At 45.0% G+C, this 24146-nt stretch overlaps 1 protein-coding gene across 12 annotated transcripts in view; it reads left to right on the forward strand.

The window, feature by feature from the left end:
• Nucleotides 1-24146, forward strand: part of rimbp2b (RIMS binding protein 2b) — a 73495-nt gene that overhangs the window by 27311 nt on the left and 22038 nt on the right. For 8 of the 12 annotated variants that reach the window (XM_046386736.1, XM_046386739.1, XM_046386742.1 and 5 more), the window contains 6 exons: nt 10932-11015; nt 15463-15552; nt 17573-17695; nt 19902-20006; nt 22318-22368; nt 22771-22791. In XM_046386736.1, the coding sequence (XP_046242692.1) occupies nt 10932-11015; nt 15463-15552; nt 17573-17695; nt 19902-20006; nt 22318-22368; nt 22771-22791 (474 nt within the window). The remainder of the gene's footprint in view (nt 1-10931; nt 11016-15462; nt 15553-17572; nt 17696-19901; nt 20007-22317; nt 22369-22770; nt 22792-24146) is intronic. The other 4 variants (XM_046386740.1, XM_046386748.1, XM_046386738.1 and 1 more) reach the window with 3 other exon arrangements.

Below are 24146 nucleotides of genomic sequence, written 5' to 3' on the forward strand. Positions count from 1 at the left end.
TGGTGTGCTGGAGTGTGAAGGCAGGTCAGCGGAAGAAGAGAGGATGATCCGTCCTTTGTTGTCAGTGGGCTTCCTGTGTGCTCGGCCTCATCTCAATGCAAAGTAGAGGGTTGTGTTTTCAGAAGTATCTGACCTCTGAACAGCCAGTACTGCACTGACGGTTTGATCTGCCGTATTCAGCAGCACCTCTGGAATGTTAAATTCCTAATATGCCATCTGTGGTCGCAGATTATTTTCCTTAACCAATGGTTAACAATCAGTTATCAATTAATGATTTATAAGCTACAAAGAGCATGTGTCTTTCTCTCAGTTTAAGTTTCATTTTAACAAGTCTAGCAGCGATTAGTTACGTGATAACGAAATCCCTCACATTGATGTCGAGCTGCAGCATTTATTCTGAGCTTTGTCCTCTTGTACAGTTTAATGCTCCTCTCCTACACACACACACACACACTCAAACAGTCATATATTTTATTGCTGCTCTGTTGATAAAACAACCCACCACACTCACACTGCAGTCACAGTCATTCTACATTATATTCTGTGTGGACACAATCTCAGCCAAGCTTATCTGCTCGTATGTGGATGGAAAACCTTTTGACAAACAGCATCCCCTCACTTTCAAATACAAACCTTTGCTTTTGCCAGTTCCAATGTCATGGTAACCACTGAGGGCAGCGTGGACCTGTGGTACACAAAGCACCACAAAGAGTCAAAGGCTCATTCAGCAGAGTGTATTCACTTTAGGAGCTGCACATTGTGTTTTTTTGTTACTGTATGCTGCTCTGCACTGTCTGTGACAAGTTGGGCCTGCTGGATGTGTTGAGACTGTAGACAGTAGCTACAGTAGCTTCTGGGTCTGAGATGTGAAGGTTTGAACCTGCATTACATCTCATGTCCAGCAGGGAACGACTCCTCTGGTTTCAAAGAGAGGTCTGATTGCATGTGTGCTTATGAGAAGACAAGTCTACTTCTCAATTCACTTATGACCTCAATGAACAGTTTCCTGATGTGTTTACGGTCTCGGTCGGTAGTTTCAAGGCTTCTTCACTACAGTATGATGCTCATCTTGTAAATGATGCTCCCATTTAGAGTCAAACAGACCATAAAGCAGGGGACGCTTTAGGGTGGGGTTACCTTGTGACCGACAAGTCACAGGCCTCAGGTTCTCAGTCGTCCAAACGTGGTCATCTCTGGCTCCAAGATGGCGACAGCCATAATGCCAAACTCAAGACTTCAGAGCGCTAGTCACAACCCAGTGGGTGACATCACAGTGGCTCCGCCCCTAGCGTCTGTGGTTCAGACATCCTCCCAGTGTTGGTGTTTGAGGAGCTATTAGTAGTGATTCCAGTGAGCCTACGCTGCTGGGATCAGTACTAATGCAGGCACTGTTCCCTCCAAACCAGCATCATCCAGCCCCTGCTGAGTGGAGGCAGCAGAAATCGATAGAGCTCCAGCAGTGTCCTTTCTGAGAACCACTACACTGCTCTCAATCAGGAGACACCAAGTCAATTTTATTTATATAGCCCAGTCAGTGCTCCAAGTGACACCCTCCGTCCTTGTTTTCTGTAAAACGATAAACAATAAAGCCTCCCAAAAAAACCCTTTAGAGGAGCAGATGAAGCGATCCGTCTCCCAGGATGGACATATATGCAATGGACAGAGGACAGAAGACACACGTCCATCCTGTCTGTGTAGTTTCCGTGTGTATGTTGTTGCAGGAAACCTGAAATTATTTTGGCCTTTCGTCATAATGACTAACGCTGTCTCCCACACACTTAAATTTGTCCAAAGCAAACAACAAAAATGGACTTGCTTTTTGTCCTGAATGCTCGAATTAGAGTTCATAGGGATAGAAATGGAGAGTCCAGTGACTGACAGGTTGGAGTGCTGTTTTTCTGCTGTTTATCCTCTCCCCTGTGTGCAGGAATCAAAGTCCTGACAGCCCCTCTCTGATTTCTGGATGAGGACCAGCGAGCATATTGACAATCGAGCCTGTGCAGCAGCATCCATCCACTCCAGGCTGTTGTTTATATGCTAATGTTGGACTCCGTCCCGCGCTACCGACTTGCTTTCTGTCATGCCGTTGGCCGTGCACAGCAGCCTTCATATTAATCTTGACTGCTATTCATTTTGACAAAAATGTCACCTGTGATGGTCTTTTATCGAGAGCGCCTATGAGATCACGACACCTGCTAAATTTAGTTGAGCGGCAAAGGCCCGTTGATTGCGAGATTTACTTCACTTGGGCTTGTGTGGAGCCACAGGCCTGACACAGAATAAGTTTCAGATTTGCAGTCCTGGATGGCAGAATGACATAACTTCATGCACAAATGGAGCTCTCTCTCTCTGACACTGTTCCTTTGTGTGTCGGTTCTATTTGTTGTCTCTCGTTGTTTTATTTACCGTTTTGTCTGTTGTGTTTGTCTGTGCCTTCCCTACAGATTGTATAGCAAACACTGTGATAATAATAGAGCGGAATGGAGTTTGTCTGCATCCATTGCCACCATTATTTATCTTCTCCATCTGACCGCTTGTGTGATCTGGCACTCGGACGCTGCAGGCAGCGAGTGCTCGCTCAGGTAATGACCAGTAATTGAGTGTCGTGTAAATTGGCAGCGATGGTAAGCGAGTGTCCCCCAGATGGGAGGCAAAGGCGTCTGTTTTGGCTGCGATTGCGCCAGACTCCTGTGGGGTGAGAGCCTCACTCTTTATCTCCTCCTGGGCACCACCTGTCCTCCCATTACTGGACACAGAAGCTCTTCACCCACTCGTTACATCAGAGGCCGTCTGGTTTTGCTGAGGCCAAAAGCCAAGTGTGACACCTCATAATAATCAATTCACAGACAGACAGGCTTTTAGATTCGCAGGTGATCCTCGACACCGCAGGCCTGAACTGTGAAGGGTCTTGGCTAAATTGGTGTTAAATGGGAGGTTTTGGTTGACTGATGAGTTAATGCACGCTTGCATGAAATGGACGTGTTTGGCAACACACTCGGGGAAACTGAATTTCCGAGACTGAAGTGGTAAACTTACAAGAAAAGAATCACAAATATTACATGACCAGAACGAAGGAACCACATCTCTTTCCTTGGCCAGGCTGCGTCAGCCTCATCACACCACACACATCACTGTTTGCTGTGTGTTGTGCCTGCCATCAATGAACTAATCAAATTATCCTCCCAAATCAGATTCAGCTATAAGGAAATACCTCCATGACCATATTATCATAAGCACTCATACTTCAAGGTGACATTCCTGTGAATTGGATAATTTGGATTTTATTTTCTCATAAATTTGTGACATAAATCTCTAAATTCTTCTGATTTATTACCCCCCTCACCTGACTTTTCCTTTTATTTTATTTGATTTTTCCTAGCCTACCTACAGCAGCCCTAGTGGCTACGGATGTGCAAAACAGTTTAAATACATTAAAACAATGAGAATAATTTAATTATACCCAGAGGCTACATCTCAGAACCTGCCCCGCTGATTAAGAGCCCCCCCCCCTCAAAACTGAGTTAACCATGAAGGTAACCTTCTCGCCGCAGGTTAGAGCCATGACAGCAGTGCCGGTCAAAACTTTCCGCTGAAGTTACCTTACTTTGGGATACAGCCCTCAGACTTTCCTCTCCTTTGTCTTCTCTCTGTGGAAGGGTGTTGAAACCTGGTCTTCAGATGAGGAAAAACTTCAAACAATCCAGCGTCCAAACATGCACGTCGGCTCTTCACTCTTCACAGCATCATTTACAAACTAGATTTTGCCGACGTTAAGTTTGTTCCCCTTTAACAAATGATATAAAAGTTAAGGTGCACTCGTTATACTCTTTTTTTATTCTGGAAAGCAAACTAATTGGTCACCAGCTGTTGAAACGTAGTTAATGAATGGAAATGCAGCGATCCCTGCATCCAGTACAGCTCCTCCCTCCAGGATGGAGCGGCATATGTCTGTGGATCTGGCTCCGGATCAAAGTGGGAGACGAGCCACCGCAGCTGGTTGCCGGCCCCTTCGCCCTCACCGGCCTGTGTGAGGCAGGAAGGTGGCCAGTGTACAGTTACATTCAGTCGAATGGAGCCGAGGCAAAGACGGGGAGGCGCCAGCAGAGCTTGTGCTGGTCGGTGCAGGCGGTATGTCGAAGTCTGCTGAACTGAATCACAGCAGCGTCAACACGGAGGTGTGATGGCTGTCTGATACAGGAAAGCAGAGGTGGTAATCCAGTGGGTGGAAGAGGGAGTGTGTGTGCTCCCAGCAGCTCCTCAATCGTCTCATGAATTACAGACGCAGTTGAAGTTATTGGACAGACCTGTGTGTGTCAGATGCTGCTCCAGTTTGCCTCTGAAGGATCGCTGCGTGTACCTCGTAATTATCCATCTTAGTCTACCTTGACATTTCATAGGTCAGTGATTTTGCATTATCAGGGACATCGGGATAACACTGGATCAGAACAAATAGGACAGCATGTAATATTTTGTGTTATAATCAGCTTATCTGGTCGCGGCCCAAGTGTGCAGACAAACAGGCAGCCTGCTTCGATGTGAATTAATTTGATCATGGCAGGTTTGTGAGATTCTCTTTCTCTGTTGGCTTCTGACTGAGACGCAGATGTGAGAGCACAACTCGCTGTAGAGTCCACGAGCCAGCCATCCTGGCAGAGTCATGACAGCATGATGAGAAAGATGGCTGCTCCTTTTACTGTTGTTTTTATGCCTTCTCACTGCAGGTTTCAGTTTGTCTGTCTCATGATATCTCAGGAAGACTTGAGGGAATTTCTTCAAATTCGGCACAAACATTTACTTGAACCCAAAAATGAAGAGATTAGAACTTACCTTGATTTCCTGTGTGTTCAGTTGGATCTTATCAGTGGGGTCTCGACTCAGGGTTCATTTGTCCTCCTGATGGCTCCCATGCTCAGAGTCTGGTGTTGAAACTGCCTCCCGAGCGTTCTGTCCGCGCTGCTCAGAGAACAGTCTGAGGGATCTACCTGAGCTCGCCTACCTCAGGCTCAGGCAGACGAACTCACGTGCCTGAGCTCTGAGCTCGTCTACCTGAGCTCATCTACCTGAGCTCATCCACCTGAGCTCGTCTACCTGAGCTCACCTGCTGGCTGCTCTAACCACACTGAGCTAGCACTTAAACCCTCAAGCCAATTTTAAATGTCATATATACTACTGAGTAGATTAATACTGTACTGTAGTACTACTTATGATACTACCTATCATGTAAGCAAGTAATTGTTTTTTTTAATGTAAAAGTTAACTAGTATCTAAGTGTAAAATAAATGTAATAGAGTAAAAAGCACAGCACTTACCTCTGACTTGTAGTGAAGTAGATATTCCTTTGTACCACTGCCAACTGTACCATCTTTTTGTGGAAATCATTTTGGCCACCACATCATCCATTTCTACAAAGTGCTGGCTGGGAGTCCCGACGCGACCTCGCACAGCTTTTTGTGAATCTGGCCAAAAGTTTCGCAGGCGCTGCTCAGAAAAATGCTTTTTTTGAATAAAGGAAAAAAACGATGCATTTTAGTTTGGGGTTGACATCCAGCCTGGGAGTGAGCTCTCTCAAAGACCTGAAAGTTGATTTCATGTGACTCAGAGTAGAGGGCAGTTAAATATTTTAACGCACCTGCAATATCAACCTTGTCTTTGTGATTCAGGGAGTCAATCCCCAAAATTCACGGTCATCTATTAACAAAATAACAGTGAGTTTGTCCCCAGACAGCAGCCATAATAAAAGCTGCAGAGACGATCCGTGTTTACGAGAAGCGTCTTCTGTTACACTGTGTTGACTGAGCTGCCACGAGAGATGAAGGTTACCATGTGAACTGAATGACAGTCTGCAGAAGCTCGGCCAGCAAAACCCATCCAGCTGGAGATGAGTAAGCCTCCGTGTCTGAGTGGGCAGTGGGCTTCCAGCGTTTGCTCGGCTGCAGCAGTAATCATCAGATGTTCTCTGTGGACCTTTAGTCAGTGAAATGGTTTCGTGCTGCCAAACCTCCAAAATAAGACCGAGTTTCTGTATAGAACGAAGCAGTGTTGAATCCATCTGTGGGAAATGGATAGACGTCAGAACGTGGCACAGCGGCCTCTTTTATCTCTGGAGGAGTGTGTTGTGCCTGCGTGAGTCATTGTTTGGTTTCCATTAAGGTAAAAGTCTCATCTGACATCTTTGTGTTCGTGCAGTGGGATTATCAGATTTACAGTCCTGTCTCTGGAGCCCGCTCTCTCAAATTAGCCTCATATCCCAACACCCTTATTATGGTATCCTTTTCACCCTGCTCCTGTCTGCTCTTCTTTCATCACTCCTTTCATCACAGAGGCCTGCCATGTAGCACAACAGTTCCTCCATGTTTTTCCTCCCTTTGATTCATTCATCCTCTTCTCTCCTGCCTTGCAGCACTCCGTCCTCGCCTGCTCCCTGTGTGCTCCTCAGTTGTAGTGTGTTGGACTCATAAGCAGGCAGGTCGTGTTGCGCTGGGTGGCTCGAGTGAGGTCAGACCCCGGTGATAGTGGCAGCTTCATTTCTTATTCTGCAGCAGCTTGTGAGCGGGAGAGAAAGGGAGGAAGAAGGAGAGGAAGTGGAATCCAGACGAGGCTACACTGCTGCATGGTGTTTAATATGCCTGATAGAGGACGCTCGCTGAGGTCCCACACCCGGGACAAAATGCTGCAGAGCCGAGGAGCTTAGACGGTAAATCCTGCTTCTGTTCCGTTTTCGATTTTGCCCATCCTGCCTCCTTTTTCATTTGCATTCATGCCCGGGCCTCGCTGCCTTTACGCTCACGCACCACCACTCGTTTTTTTTCTCTCTCTCTCTCTCTCTCTCCCTTTACCCTCTGCTGTGCTGCTTATGTCGTTTCTTTTGGTCCGTGCATACGTGTTGACCTCCGGGAGTTCCGCTTGTTTTTTCTGTAAATCTGTGATTCAGCGGTCGGTCTGCATGTTGCTGTGCATCCACACGCGTGCACGCAGACACACGCTTGCACACACACGAGTACAGTATTAGTGGAGCGCGAGCGTCTGTGCCTGCGCGACTTTAACTGTGGCGGTTATGTAACTTACTCTGCCATTTCAGATGATTTGAAATCACAAGTGCTCGCCATGCCGGACTTGGTTGCTGTGCATCTGTGCTGGCAGTATGTGCAGTATATTTGTGCGCTGTATGATGCTAAGTGGAGCTGTTGGTTGGCTAAGAGGAGGGAATCCTCTCCCCTGACAACAGCCAACAGCAGCAGTCGTCTTTGCTCCAGCTTCCTTAATGGCCTCGCCGTCAGCCGCAGCTTGGCTGGAGAAAAGAAACAAACACATTCTAACAAGCAAAAAAGCATCTCAGGTCATTGTCTCTGTGTGTTTGTATATGAAAATATATATATAATATCTGGGGAAGCACCGCTGACATTTTGAGAGGCAACAAATTGGCTGTGAAGCTGCAGTGTGTGCCACAGTTAGAGGTGATGTACTGTTTGTTTCTGAGCCTAAGTACTCCCAGTAAAAAGTCAAGTGCTTTTTCTTTAGGCTGGCCATCACTTTCAGAGTGTGTCTGAATATTTACTCCCGGTGTCATAATCACATTTGAAGTTAGCTTGAAAGACGAACAGAAGCTGGTTTAAGACTCATCCTGGAGCAAGTCTTACTCCTGCGTATCCATCTGAGATCTCCATCAGATATCTGCTGTTTGCACAGAATCTCCTCCCAGTAGGAAGCGGGTTTTTTTGGTTTTTGTTTTTTTTTTCCCTCGCTCAGCCATAGGCAGGATTATTACCCATCATTACGCATCATGCATATTCAACACAACAAGGGATGAAAGACAGATGAGAGAGAGAGAGAGTAATGAGGTTACCTCTGCTCGCCAGAGATTATGCACAGAGCTTTCCCAACTACAAAAGATCAGAAGAGCTGAGAATAGGACGGGGAAAGCCTTCTGTGTTAATTAGTCATTGCTGAAGTTAATGCTGTAGTATTTGAACCTGATTTCATCATGATGTTGCTGCACATCGAACTCGCAGAGGAGAGTCAGCTGAATGAAACGGTGTGTGTACTGTACCACATGTTACTGTCGCATTGTCCCCGGGGAGGCTCTCCATGGTGCTGAACACCAAGACGGCCGCTGCGTTCAGGACTCGCAGCTGAGGTTCAGCTTCCTGCTTTCTTTTGGAAAACATTTGCTGTCCCCCATCGCTTGGTTTAGTGTCAGTAGATTACATGAGGACGAGGGGAGTCAGGCAGGTTTTTAGGTGTGTGAGTGTGGAAAGGCAACAAATAGCCGTTTGTGCTTTGTTTGTTTGTGTGTTAGTTTGTTGTTTAGCTTAAAAATGTTATTGTAGATTTTCTTTGTAAAGTTGGTATGTAAGCTGCACATATGAAAATGGCCTCAAAGAGCAAAGTGTGAAAGAGTATACAGCTTTTTAAAAAGGCAATAAATCCTCATATTTGAGAGTAAAAGATCAAATTTGTGGCCGATTAGCTTTCAGTCTGTTGGCTCATTGATTAATTGCTAAATCTTTTCAGATAAAACTTTAAATTTAATCAGTGCAGTGTTCACAGAACCAAACCAGAACCTTCTAGAGACACTGTCCTGCACACCAGCCCGAAAGACGTTTTCTACATATTGGGTTTCAGAGATGTTGTGCCATGAAACAGAAGGTGAAATATAAGAGACGTGCAGGTAGGGCTGTGGGTCGCCGTGGATGCGCCGCTGTTGTGCATTTGCATTAGTGCCACTGAGGCACGAACGTTAGCTCCAGCCCGAGGGGACGGTCTTCCTCATCTGTCTTCATCTGCTGTGCAGTAAACGCCTCTTCACTTATACAGGAGCTCATTACTCACAACGGCAGCCATTTGAATCTTTTATCGGAGGGAGTTTTAATTGAACATTGGCAAATGTGCTCCAAACAAATGGGCCTCAGCAGTCCTGAGAGCTGTGTGTTGGTGTGTGTGAGGGGATTGTTCATGGTGTGTGTTGTTGCCGTCTGGTTGTGATCACTGTACACATTAGATACCAGCCCACATGGGAGATGGCAAGCCGTCTGCGGAGGCTTTGTGTGATTCACTCGAAGGGAATCATTTCCAGTCAACATGTTAGACTTTCTGAGCATGTGCAGTAGGGGTGTCAGAAAATATCGATGCAGTATCGCCACGTTGAATCGATTCTCAAAAACACTTATCGACGTTTAATAGATAGTTTACATCATTGACTGCAAAATAAAGATGGACGACATGAAAGCTCCCTGAAACGGAAGCCCAAACATCTGCATGCCCCCCGGTGGCTGGCTGCAGTACAGTTCATAAGCCCCTCCCCCCTCCATGTTAGCAGATGGGACATGAGCCAAACTGAAAACTGGGCAGAGTGGTGACCACAGAGAGGCGGCTGCATCAGAGCCAAACAAACACATTTTTAAAGTATTTTATCAGCAATCAGACAAAACACCAATGCCAACAGTCAGATAAATACTGAGTATCTGTTCTGATAATATTTGGTCAAAAATATTGTGATATTTGATATTTAATCCACATCACCCGGTCCTTCCTGACTCTCAGCCTACAACATTAAAAGAATCATTTCAATTATAAAGCCTCACCACAAACCTTCATTTTAGTGGGCCTTTAGTCATGAAATCCGCACATCAGAGGACATTTTCTGTCCGTGTCACTCGTTAGTGCACATGCTAACACATGCTAACAGTCGAGCAGGATCAGTGCTCTAGGGCTCAAAGATTTAATCAAACCAACTGCTGCTTGCCTGGACAGAAAAGCCACAAGGTTACTGACCTCGAAAGGGTCAAAGCTTGTTCGTCCTCTTTCCTGTTCTCTGTCCTCGCTGTCTTATTAATGTTGTCCGCGCTCGCAGGTCAACAGGGGTAACCAGCTGAATGTAGCAAAGCCAAAATGTCTTCCACTGCAATGGATTCTGCTAGAAATTCAAAGTGAGACCGAACTGCGATGAAGTGCACATTCATACACTCTCACATGCTGCATGTATTGTGTGCTGTGGGCTTCTGTTTGCTCCGCTGGTGCTTATTTTAGTCTTGCTCAGGGACACGTGGTGTCATGCTACCAGAGTGTGTGTGTGTGTGTGTGCGCGCACACAGTGTGGCAGCACACACTGACACAGATACAACCCTGCTTAATTCTATATGCTAATCTTGGAACATCCAGCTGCACTTTCACTTCCATCCATAGCAAGGATGTTCCTCAGACGCTGATGGAGAACTCAGGCTGGTGATGAACAGACGATCTGTACTGTGATGTAACACTTTCATGTGTTTCATACTGTAAACGCGGTGCAAAAAGAAGGCGTTAACTTCTAAAATAAGAGTCATTCAAACAGGGTGAGCAGCAGGGCAGCGCCGAACAAGTCTGGCTCTAATCAAACAATGTGAAGAAAGCTGAACTTGTTGTCGTGGCTAACATTCAGAACGTTCTGCTGAGTTAAACGACTGACGATGGAGACACAACAAGTGTTCAAAATCAGCAGATTGGGTGCGGTCAGAGCTGCACTTAAAGCTGTCCACTTGCGTTGGGATCACTCAGGATGGACGTTAATGCCACGTCTGAGCAGAACCGCTGAGGCTTTAGACTTCCAGCCATGACTGAACCAACTGAGTTCAGGCTTTTTAACAGGTTTTCACTTTCACCTCATTCCTGCAGGACCACAGCCTACGTCCTCAACATTTGAGCCTCCTGTCTGTTTCCTGACAACGACAACATTTTGTCGTATCTGTCAGATAATCTCTGGTAGCCTGCTGCACACACACACACACACACACACACACACTCACACACGTAGATACTGCTGAATAATGAAATGCTTCGGCTCCCTCTCTCCCCGCCGAGCCTCACTGAGTTCTCTGAGGACGCTTGTGTTCCTGACAAACCATAGCAGCTGTCCTCTTCTCTCTCTCTCTCTCTCTGTCTGTCTCTCTCCCCAGGAGACAGAGATCAGCACCAGAAGGAAGGAGTGTGAAGCACTTGAGGCAGAGGTGAAGAAGAAGAATCAAACATGTCAGACTTTGGTAAGTGCTCCAAAAATACACCCTGGCCTCTGAGCGAAAGGACGGAGGCTAAAATTGATTTGTACCTGAGAGCCTCGCCTGCTATCATCACACACTAGCATCCCCTGAGAAAATGAATGGCGGCCTGCTGTAATGATAGCTGGCTTTTCAGGCGGCAGTGACTGAAACCGCAAAATGGAAGCAGCGAACTCCAGAGTCGCAGCGTGAGCAGGTTGGGTTTTGTTTATGAACGAGAGATGCAGTTTGTAGCAGTAAACACTCAGTGCGCAGCTGTCATGTATGTAAAGCATGTGAACGCTGTGGCACAGAGCAGTCACCACTGTGAAAGGTCAGGTGCATGTTACACGAGTCGTGTATTTTCACGCGGTGTTTGGACTTGTTCTCTCAATGCCCCAGAAATGTCACTCTGCCTGTCAGAGTGGCCTTGACTCAGGACAGAAAGCAAAGAAAGAGAGGAAGAAAACATGCCGGGAGGTGGAGGTTTTAACGCCACAGCACTGAATTAACTTTTGACCAGCAGAGGTGATCACTGCCCCGTTATGCTGTATTTATTATATCAGGGAAACGCACTGTATCTTAAATAAGAGGAGTCGTCTGCTTCTGTCAGCCGCTCACAGCAGGAAGACATCAGAGTTGTAAATCACAGCACAAATGAAGCTGAAGTGAAGGTTTCTGGTCTGAGGAGATTTGTTTTCCATCACAGGAGCCCCACTAAGCAGAATCACTTCATATTATGTTGTACTGATTGGAGAGCTCTGCTCAGCATCTGCTGAAGTTTACTCTGAAGCGGAGTGACGTCTTACTGCTGTGATGTTCTGGTAGTCGTTTTAAAAGCGGATTCCCTGTGGACCGTGCTGCAAAACGTTCACTAAATTCACTGGAAGTTCAGACATTTGTAGGCCTGCGTTCTGCGGTTTGGGAGTTGGAAGAAAACAGCGCGAGGTGTTGTATGACTGACGTAAAAGCCGCTTCATGAAAGTTTATCACTGCTTAAAAATTATACATGTTTGTAACCCGAGCAGAAGCTGGTGCAGAGTCATGCACATGGCCTGGAGTGAGATTTTTTTCCTGTGAAAGGCAGGAGCAGGAGAGATTCAGCAGTAATTTAAATGGCACTATTTGAATTCATTCCCTCGTGCCCCCAAGCCCTCTTCTTTAGATGAGCTGTCTTTGTGTGTGGCTCTGTGCCCCAAATAAACACTCCATTAGCACTGTTTTCTTTGCTGCCCTCCTCTCACGTTCCCTGCCCACAGCAGCACTTTCCTTCCTCGCCCATTGTCAGCCTGCTGACTCCTGGGGAAGCTACCCAAAGGACAAAGTGTCCCCAAACGGTATTCAGAAATGGCAGGCTGGTCTCCACAGACTGCAGCACAGCTCTTATCTCCTCCCGCGCCGAGCTCCGAGAACACAGACACAAACACAGACAGGACCAGTGGACGCCTTTGTGAGGGGATGGCGAGTTGACAGTCGTGTCACTCCCTGTTTGGTCTGAACTGGCTGAACCTCCTCCTCAGGTTAAAGTAAGGAGTGCACATGCAGGATTCGGTGCAGCTGTTAGCGACTCATTGCAGCTGCTCTGTTTTCACTGGCTGCATACACAGGAATAGATTTTTCCTACTGCGCCTCTGATATGCCTCCTCATAGTTGGTTCATCTGTGTATAAACACAGAGTTTGTGAGCGACAGTAAACACCATCTGGCACCTTCACCTTCCTGGGTATCGGGTGTATAACTACAGTCCGTCAGAGGAGCATGCTTCCGCTAGCATTTAAGGTCTGTTACCATGGCGACAAGCTTCTGCTGTGCCTGCGTCATACGAATACGTATCGGTGTTGATGAGCAACAAGTCCGAGGACTGGACTGTGGAGCTCGGTATCCAGTGTGAAATGTCTGCCCATGTGGTTAGCTTAGCTCTCATTATGAGCTGTGTGGAAGCCCAAACGTCTGTCAAAGGTTTGGATCGGACGCATGGCAGACACAGAAAGAGAAACTCTTCGTGATTTGTGGGCGGGAGCTCGATACTGCTGCTCCACCGCCCGATCGCTACTGCACAGACTCTGGCTCCAAATGACATCACCAGAACAAGGTTTTAAACCAAATACAAAAAATGTGAAATCACCAATTACCTTAATGGCATTGGCTGAACCAAACGCGTATTGTGGACCCTTACTGAAAGCAGTCTTCAGTGCGGTTTGGGTAAAGAAAAAGGTTTATCCGCTCATTAGTACAGCAGTGACGGTGGCTGTCCTCATGCAGTGTGTGACTGGAGGAAATATTTGCTTTGCTCGTTCATCCATCAGGCTTGTGAAAATTAAACACACAGGCTGAGTTGGACCGCACGACTGCCTCTGCATTTATTCCAAACACGGGTACTGCAGTCCAGAACCAGTACTGTTATTCCATAGTCGCCAAACTGTCCTGGCTTGTCAGGAGCAAACATCTCTGCTGGGCTTCCCTGTTTATCGCTTTTCCTGTTTGCCTTTTTGTTCACGAGATGCTCTTTTATTTTTTTGACATTAGTTACACTTTAATTGGTTATTGTTTTTCTACTATCCAGTCTCTAAAGCGTTACAGATCACCATTCAAACTGGATTCATGCTGTGTGTTTCATGTGGTGTTTGCATTCAAAGCACATCACACCTCAGCAGATAATCTCGGGTTTTCAGCTGAATAATGCTGGAAGCAGCTCAGTGTAGGCCACAGTGTATTGTGCACGGGATTCTCTCCATTGCTGGGCTCACAGGCGTCACAAAAATGTGTCTTGCCAAGGGATTATGACGTACGCTGATCTGTTTAAAGCGTTAACACGTCGACAATGCAGGACAAAGAAACAGCTGATTCTCTGCGTTCGAGACAATTTGGTTTGCATCGTCTTACGCTCAAATTCCAAAAAGGATCCTAAATGAACGGATGGCAGTCATGTTGAAATGCTTAAGTCGACAACCAGCTTGAATTTCAAAAGTGTCTTAGCCCATTGTTCTCCTCAGTGAAGCGAAGAGTGAGCTTTTCTCTGGAGCTGTTTGTCCTTCAGAATGAACACCTGGAGGCTCAGCCAGCCCACATTAGCACTGAATTGGAGGATCAATGGATATGAATAGGAATGCCAATGCAATCTGCTGCTTGTACGGGAAGCATTAAAATTGACTGGACATGATTGATGCAGGTTGAAATACCTTTTTTTTTCCATTTTGGATGTAACAGAAATTAAATTAATGGAAAGGCAGCAGAGCTCAGATGTGTGACTTTGGTGACTGTCTTCAGGCTCTTGTTAACTCATTGCTTGTCCTTGACAGATTTTCTCTTCTGTGTCCATATGAGAATGTACACCATCATTATTATAATTCTAATTATTATTGGTATTGGTATTGTTAGTGCTATTAGAGGTGGTAGTTGGAATAGAAAGCGTGTGGCCTCGTGTTCCTGAGCCCATGCAGTCACATCCTTTATCCCTGCTTGTGGATGACTTGATCCTCAAGCCTTTCGGATGCCTCTTTCACACCGAGTCGTGATATCACCACCTGTTAACAATGGCCCAGTTTACCTGTGGAATCTTCCAGACTGATGTTTTTTGAGCAGGGCAAACTGGCCTGATGTGCGGAGGCGTGATGAGGCGGTGATTCTAATGTTATTTTGTTATGTTGTGTTACGTGATGTTCCTAAATGTCAAAATGTCTTCTGTGAAAAAGCCCGATTGCGTCTGATTATTTTTCCTGTTTATTTAACTGAGAACTGCGGCAAAAGAAACATGTTTAACATTTTCCAACCTGTTAACATGTGTACCCTTTAATGCTTACTCCTGTCTGCGTTGGTTGTCTGAAACATCCTTCATAACTAAAACATAAGGGTGCAGGAGCAGGCGCTGCCTCTCTAGCCATTAGGAAGCCCTGTATTTACTGTACATGTATGATGCATGAGGCAGAAGGTTTCACAACACTTGGCCTACATGCTGCTGTAGCTGCAGTGGATTGCACATCTCGCAGACCTCGCCGGTTGACACTGCAAATTGCATCCGCAGCACGCCTCACGACTGTTGAGTGAATGTAATTAAGTTTTTTTTCCCTCAGCTCAACACACTTGGTTGGAAGGAGTGGGGAAAGGAGGCTGTCAGTGTGTGTGGGTGTGTGTGTGTGTGGTTAGGAGGGTATCAATGCGTGCTTGTGTAAAATCCATTCACAGAGAGCGCTGAAGAAGAAAATGTTCATGGCTTCTCATTACATCTCTTCCATATTGACATAAAAGCTAATTTTCTGACTTTATTATTGTTCCGCTGTAGTGGCCATAATGAGTGGCTGCTTCTTTTAGTCATGCTTTCTAGAACATGCTAGAGCACCGCCTCAGCATGTTAATAATGAATAATGCATGCGATATCGCTAACAGCACACTGAGTTTGGGTGGTCTGGTCCAATCGTGGTGACTTACAGCGTTTTTCTTCTGCCTGTTTCATCTAGGAGAATGAGCTTCAAGATTTCCTTCAGGAGAACAAGCACTTGAACCTCCAGCTGTTCAACAATAGCCACAAGAATTCCGAGTATGAGAAGGTAAGAAGTGAAAGAGCCTCGGTTCATGTCCTGTTCACATCTTGGTGCTGCTCCATTCCCACTTGGATGTGTTTTGAGTGCATGCAGAGCTCTGTAGGTGAAGCACAGAGTGGATTCAGAACTTGACGGGGAGCCAGAACCAAAATCAGTGTCACATGAGGGCTTTTGGAGCACCTGGTCAGAAGTTTAGTAGCAGCATTTTGGATCACTTGTACACGATGCAGGGAAGATCTGCTGAGGCGGGCGAAACGGCAGTTACAGTGATGAAAACGGGATGATATAAAAGTATGAATTAGTATTTCCAGCTCCGCTCGGCACACAACACGCCTCTGCAGTGTTTCTTAGCTGGAAAAGTACAAATACGAATCAACAGCATGAAACAGCCGCAGGAAGCTGGACAGATGGAGCTGTTCGTCCAGTCTCCAGCATATAAAAGAAAACAACTGGCCTCCAAATCCATTAGAACACCCTCACCTTCCTTTTAGCCTGAAGACCTCAGAGGCCTTCGGAGCTAATAACACAAAGTCAAAGCGGATCAATAAACAAAGAGCAGCAGGCCTCTCTGTGTGCACAGGAAGGCAATATTCTGAAGCAGCTGATTGGCAGCTTGTTGCTGTTGGGGTGAAGAAGGGGTGGGATGCTGCTTATTGATGTCTTATCAGGATGGGGGTGGCTCTTGGAGCAGCTATCCTGAGCTGTTATCACACTGACGGATATGAGAGCGGCACTCAGGGCAGGGCAGGGCGGATATTAGCCCTCGCTCACGCGCCCGTGTTCTGATCCCCATCGTCTGTGAATGAACCAGGAGGGGCTACCAACCACACCTCTCTCTGCTCATAATAGACTATCGACCTGGTTCTGCAGGATCCAGTGTAGTCTTGTCGGATCTGTCTGCATTAGGTGTGACAGCCGCTCTTGTCCATGCAGATAGTGTGTGTGTGTGTTTTTTATTTATTTTTTTTTTCAGTGTGGAGGCGGTGCCGTTCAGAGGCAGACTCGCTGCTTTCTGTTTGTGTTCTGCTTTGCTGATGTTTGTTGAAAACGCCCTCCTTGAGGAGTCATTAGTCATTCATGGCTGCTCTGAGGAAGAGGCTTTGCCACGTTGCGGCTGCAGGAACCAGTCGTTTCACTGCTGGTTAGAGGCCTTTAAAGAGCTGATTGAAAAACATTGCCTCTCAAGTAACTACACAACTGCTCTGTGACAGTCGGATAATGAAGAATACGCAGGAATAGAAGCCGTCATTCATAAAGTCACTATTAGCGTAATTGGTGCTGCATGGGTGTACAGTGTTAATATAATGTTATTCACTCAGTTGAATGCTTAGTGCGTGGTTAACAATGAAGTATGAATAATTGATTAGTGTTTTAGTCCACATCTATGTGAGTCTGTGAATTATGTTACTGTTTCTTTATTATGACTTTAATGACTTTTATCACCAAAACCTGCCAGCTCCCACATCTGGCCTGTCAGTTTCTGCCACTTTTGAAAGCTTGGAATAAAAACAGGAACAGCCGTACAATCGAATTCAATTCAAAGCACTGGCTCGACTTTTATGAAATATATTGAGTTCAGTTTTGGTTGAAGTGGTATTAAAAGGCGCTGATTAAACTCTATTGTCGGTTGAGAAGCCTTGTGGTCTTATTTCATTGGATCATAGTAAATGGTGGAATGGGGTTGTATGACAATATACACTGTGCAACAAAACACATGAAAAAATAGAAGAAAAAGAAACCAGTAAATGTACACAATATCCATCTATTTATCCATTTGCTGTGTCTACATTTCTGAGCTGCACCATGGTCGCCCAAGCTACAGGAAATAACGGGTTTCCGAGTGCAGCAGTGCCGTTGTCTCATGTCTGAAAAGCCCTTTAAACTTTAGTGTGGGGGAAAAAATGGCCACACCAGGAGACGAATCTGTCAGTATTCCTAAAAAGGCCTGTGTGAAAAGCATATGTAAAGGTGCGACTTACCGAACCAGGCTCAGTCTGTTTGGTCTTTGCTTGTTCTGTCTGCCCAGGTGAAGTCTGAGTATGCCAAGCTCAAAGAGACCCTTGGTGCTGTGACGCAGGAGAGAGATTTAGCCCTGTGGGAGAGGAACCAGCTCCAAGACAAACTGGAGAACCTAGAGCAGGTGCTCAAGGTGAGGAAGCCAACCCCGCTTTGACCCCGCTATCCGTCGATACTGTGTGTGCATTTGTAGTTCTTATAAGTCCTTCTTATCCTGGGATCCTAAGTTAGGAGTTTTTATGGAGCCTATCCCTTTGGCAATACCCTCTTCTCCTACCTGTGCTACACTGCCTCCATCTGGTTATCTTCAGTTCTGCTGTCTAACGTCCCTGACATGTCTGTTGCCTTCCAGTGTCGTGTTGGGAGGTCTGACCAGGAGCTGTGAAAGAGTAGAAGCTTGGAGCAGTCTGTCCCCCTTTCCTTTCCTATTCCAGCCTTTCATGTTGTCCAGGCCTGTCCCTTCCCACCTTCCCTGTCCCCTGTCCCCCTGCTAGATTTATAAGGTATCACTGCTATGTCCATCTGTTAGGGAGCAGTCCTGTTCAGCCCCATTCTGAATGCTTTCTGTCCACCTCAGTGGCTGTGCATATCTCTCCCTTTACCCGTGGGCTGCTTACCAGACATACGAATGGTCACCTGGCTACATGACCACAGCACTGTGGAATGTGATTGGTTTTGCATGAGGCAGGGCAAACAGTTTGGCTTCATGATGACGGGATGGGGAGGAAGCAGGAGACGGAGATGATGATGATGATGATTATGATGATAATGTCACCTACAAGTTTGATGACATTACCTATCTTAGACTTTTACTGGCATGAAAATGTCATTTGCTTCTTTCACCTGACAAGTATTCACATGTAGTGGTGGGAGCAGTGATGTGACTGGATGACACGGGCATATTGTGCTATGAAGAGCCCAGCATTCAGTCTGTTGGTATTGTATGGCTTCTTTTGTCGTCATGGATGACCACAGACAAGTGAGCACGCTGCCAAGTTTGCTCACCCTTTTCATGTAACGTGAAGCCCTGTATTGATCACACAGCATGTCTGAGGACAGCTTTTCAAACAGTCCCAGTAACCAGACTTCTAACAGGTATTGTGTTACCTAAAGGGGGCAGCAAACCTGATTGCAGATTGATTGATGTTTTTGGTTTTTTTTTGCGTTTTTTAATTCGCACAGCAAAGCATCTCGAGTCCTCATCCATAAGCACCTTTGTGCAAAATTTGATCTGATTTCTCCCGCAGATCATTTGACATAAACTGTTCTCATGTTTGCTGGGGCACTGTTTATGTCTTTCTTGTTCTTAAGGGTTTTGAAGGTCAGTACACTGTTAACCAGCCTTTGTGTGATGTGATGTGCACATGTAACACCTGTGTTGTCTCTGAGTGTGGGGTGGAAGACTGGAGATGCCTTTTGGGTACCACCTTACAATAAGACAACCCTTATAAAGGATTTATAAATGCTTTGTAATAAGTTCATTAATTAGGTTGTTATAACACTTTATAAATCTTTAAGATTTATAACATGATACAACAAAAGTGACCTGTTACTAATAAGCCTAAATTTGTCTAATCTTTGCCTTGCGTTACTCGTGCAAGGTTAATCATGGGATCCTTTTATTTTTATTTGTGTTATTCTTGTGAGTATTTATTGGCCCCAAACAGCCACAGTACTTTACTGTACATTAGCTGCAAGCTAATGACTAAGAGCAGGAACTATGGGCGTGTATGTGTGTGTGTGAGTGAAGTCAGTTCAGCCTCTGACTAAACTCACTCACCAGAGACTCTGGTTGAATCTCTTCGTTTGCCCCGTCCTCTCTGTCCAGTGATAAAGCATTTTTCCTCTTCAGTCAGAAGACAATAGTACATAAACATTGCAGCATTCTGCTAAAGAACTGAGGAAACTTGCTTTAAAATCTTAAAAAAAAACAAACAAACAAACATAAGTTGGCGTAGTCCAACTGTCCAGAAGCATCAAGATCCCTAACTGATTTTGAAAAGATGATATCTATACCCTTTTTAAGCCTAAATAAGTAAAAGTGTTCACTCCATCTGAAGTGGGTGCACAAGCTGGAACATGCATACACACTTTTAGCTTAGCGGCTACTGTTCCTTTAATGAATTATAAAGTGTTTGCAGCTCAGTTAATAACTTAATCATCAACCATTTATAAATCCGTTATGAAGGCAGTCTTGTTGTAAAGTGGCGCCACATTTTGTATTGGCTCACTGCCATTGGATTCTAGTTCCACTAACAGCAGCCCTCTCTATGCCCCCCCTCCCCTCCCCACAATCCTCCTCCCCCCCGGTTCTCCACCCCTGCGCCCCCTGCGGACAGCATATGCGCGAGGCTGCGGAGCGGAGGCAGCAGCTAGAGTTGGAGCATGAGCAGGCCTTGGCTGTACTCAATGCAAAGCAGCAGGAGATTGACCTTCTTCAGAAGGTAAGGGAACATAACACTCACAGCACCAGAAGGTTCGGGCTTTCTTGTTTGCTCGAGTCACGGGGTCAAAGAGTGTCTTGTTGACACCGGTGGGATATGTTCAGTCCGACAGTGTGTCAAAAAGAGCAGGGGAAAGAAAAGCACTCACCTCTCTCTAAATTTTCCACTGGAGCTCTTCTTGTGCATCCCGTTGATCCCGTCCTTCAGCAAATCGTCAAACCTCGGCACAGAAACGACACTTTTGAGAGTCTGAACTGAAACAAAACAAAAAACAATGTTGGACCAGGCCATCCAATGATTGGGCTCCCTCCTCTGTGCACTGGAGCTGACGGTAATATCAAAGCAAGCCCAGCAAAGGCTGAGATTGCTGATCGCGAGATAGGAATTGTCACCAGTTCCTTCTGTTGAAACAGTGTGTGTAGCCCAGTGTAGCTCTGCCTTCACAGTCAGCCTTTCACAGGCGGCGTTCTCAGCTTTTCTCTCTCATTAACAGAAGCTCATTACTGCCTTATCTTCCGTCAGACGCTGGCTGCTCTCTGCATTCTCCTAAATTAATGGCCCGCAAAGTAGATTTATGAAATTGTAAAAGTCCACAGATGCTCTCATATTCATGTGGAACACTTGTTTTTCTCAACAGATGTTTCTAGTTCCCCGAAGAAGAGTGGTGTGTATTGTGCTACGTTTCCATGCAGTTCAGTGCTTCTGTAATACCCGAACCTTATTCCTCATGAATACACTGGCCTCTTTAATTTATGATGGATGGAACATAATTTTAGATTAATTCAAACAATGCTGGTTTGCATCTTAGGTATCGCTTAGAACCATTCAAACATGCACCCTGGCAACACTGAACCACAGTAAATGAACATCATGTAAAGTGAAATTAGAGACTAGAGACACGTTCAGACCTGCAGTGCAAAATGAATATCTGTATCTGTAAAATGTTCTTGCAACAAATAAATCTGGTTTCAGTGGGAGGATGACATACCTGGAATTGTAACTCAGGACAGGACAATTACCAGCAGGTGACCAGTGGCCAGGTGCTTCTCTCCTAGCAGCTTTGTGGTTGTACATGATCCATGAAGCAGATGCATTAAACTCCATGATAAAGAAGAGTCCACTTTTCTGGAAACCACCTCTGCTGCCGGACAGCCTTTTAACTGAAGTTCAGAAAGAGCTGCATCAGCGTCAGGTGTACTGCTGGTAATCGCAAACATGTTAAATGTGAAATATTAAATCGAAACGTTAAAGTCCAGACGCCTTGCTTTAACTCTTTTGAGTTAAATGTGAAAATAAGATGAGAAGATCGATGCCATCCGAAACGTCTGTCCTTTTAGATGTACATACAAGTGTACAAATGCCACATTTAACCGACGGGCTTGAGTTTGGGTCAATCCTCTCATCTCGCTGGCCAGTTTCAGCCAGTTTCAGCTGTAAGAAATTCAGTGGTTCTGTAATTTCTGCATTGGGGATGTAAATTCTTGTGTGGTTGTGTCTCGGTGCTCTCAGGTAACAGTTAACTACCTCAGGAATGCTTCCATGAATCCAAAAAACCCCTAAAATATAAAAGGTGAAAATGGTGCACAAAAAGCCACAACATCTCGCGTGTGGATCAACCGATTTCAGATCCGACGTTCAGTCTGTGTTTTTTGTTTGACTGTTGAGTTAAAAAGATCAATTGAAAACGTGCTGCTGTGACTGTGATGCAGCTGTAGTCACCAGAGATGGGCCATCCGAACAAATACGTTTGACCAAATACCTCAATATGGATAATCAATCATCCCTAACACTGAAGGATGACTGTTGGTGCTCTTAGAAAACATTAATGCCATGTGATTTTTGATAAATAATGTGGACAGACTGACGAAGCAGCTAAAGACAAATATTAGTGCAGCTCAAACAGTCGTAAGTTCAGAAAAATGCATGACTTAATGGTAATGCAGCCTTTAAAACCAGGAAAAGAAAACAGGATAAAATGAGATTAAAAAATAGTACCTCAGAATTGTACGATCCTTGAGTAAAGATTAACTGCAATGTATATCAGCTCCAAATATCAGTTACTGGTCTTCATGCTCACTAACAATCATCATCATTCGGTTCCCAGTCTTGAGCTTGTTGTGCTGCCCTCTGTTGGTGGATGTGAGAAAAAGAAATAAGCTGCGGATCAGTGTGGTTCTTCGTAGAGATGGTGGCTTTCTTTACAACCATTTATCACTCTGAGCTGCAGTGAATGAATAAATGAATGATTGAAAACTTGTGAAGGTGTTTTGAAGTGACAGTGAACTGAAACACTGCACCCTGTGTTTCCCAGGCTCAGGTTGAGGCTAAAAAGGAACATGAAGGCGCTGTCCATCTGTTAGAGGTGAGCGTCTGGACTCTTGTGGGGGGTGGGGGGTTCACTGTGGAGGGGGTGGTGGCGGTGGCTGGGGTGTAGTCAGCCCTGGGGCAGTCTTGTGTTTTCCTCGAGCCACTTCCTGAGCACTAAGCTGAACCTTTGTGCTCTTTTGTTTTTAGCTGTCATGTTTCAGGATGTGAATCCCGGGCTGTGTTTGTAGATGTCCTCTCAGCATGTTGCTAAACTGACTTCTGAAGTGCCCGTTTAACATGATGATAAATTATAAACAACAAAATGTCTCAACGTGTCAAAGGAGAGCATAATATCACGTGTTGTGCTTTCAACGTGTGTGATCACATGAGTAATTTGTGCTTTATTTCTTCCCTACATCTCTTTTTATTGAATGGGTGTGCGTTTATGCTTATACAGAACCACTTGGACAGCATGCAGGTATTTCACAATTGTTTTTATTTACCTGATTTTTTACACTTTCCCTCTATAGTCAGTAGACCATAAAGTAGCTGCATCTTTACGTTGGCCCAGGAGGTGTAACATCACATCACAAACCTAATTATTCAACTAACAACTAATTTATAACAGCAAATACTTTTATAAGGGAAGTCGGACCGCGTTCAGACAGGGTTTCTATCAAGGCCGTGACCATGGAGCCCATGGAGGCAAACCTGCCAATGTGGTGTGCAGGTGCTATAAAATAAGCTGCCATTACATAATACTTAAAGTTTCACTAACACGTGGGATGAACTTTTTATTCATTCATTTTAAATTTAAAAAGTTAACGAATCCAAACTTCATGCAAAGGCAGCGGTTGAAATGAGCTCATAATGTTCCCGCTAGCTAACGTTCCCACTTTGGTTAACGTCTGGCAATCATTTATCTTTTTATTTTTGATATTAAATAAGTTGTCAGTCAGTATTTTACTGATATTTGACATTTGTGCAACCTTGCATGTACGTTAATTAACCACCTTTTCCTCATTATGTTGTAAGTGCACTGCATTACGTTTCCCTTATAAATGCATTTGCCATTTTAAGTTAGTTGTGTATGATCGTGGTTTTCAGGGGACGGGCTGATTGTTCTTCGCAGCCTAAGCTTTGTTTCGATGGTAAATAACACGAGTGGTACTCAGAAGGTAAAAGGTAACGTGCTGCAGGATTAATCCGATGACTGATCTTTGCTTCTTGGTTTTCAGAAATATTCAGGGCTCTTCCACCCACTCAGCTCAGTTTCACGTTCCCCATCAAAGCAAACTCACAAGTGGAGGCCTTTTTGAAAGTCTGGGACATGACTGACAGCATAAGCTGTAGGTCTTTCTAACCTGATCATAAAGAAATATTCAGCTGCACTCGCTAAACAATTGATGAAAAGATGCATCCCATGAAGTCAGGTTTCAGAATATGGATGGACTTCAGATGAACACGATGTCTGGGGCCTCGCTGACTGACCTCAATTCCATGTAATCAAAGCTCATCAACACATTAAAAGTGTGTTTAGATGTGAGCAAAAAAGAAAAACATCAGACTGCAATGAGTGAATGCAGAAAATCCATTAAATTATACAATAAAAGTCTTTATGTATTGTAAATATTTTAGAGCTAAATGCTCAGTTTTTCTTAGATTTGTTATATCTATATATTGATGCATATAGCAGATACTAGTTTCTGTATTGTTATCAAAGGATCACATTGCCAAACACTGGTGAATGTGATCCTTTTCCTTCGCAGAATTGCATGTATGTTATCAAGCATGTGTTTCAAAAGCTGCCTACTTGTCATACAGCTGCAGAAC

The sequence above is a fragment of the Scatophagus argus genome, chromosome 4, assembly GCF_020382885.2.
Source record: "Scatophagus argus isolate fScaArg1 chromosome 4, fScaArg1.pri, whole genome shotgun sequence".
NCBI classification, from domain to species: domain Eukaryota; kingdom Metazoa; phylum Chordata; class Actinopteri; family Scatophagidae; genus Scatophagus; species Scatophagus argus.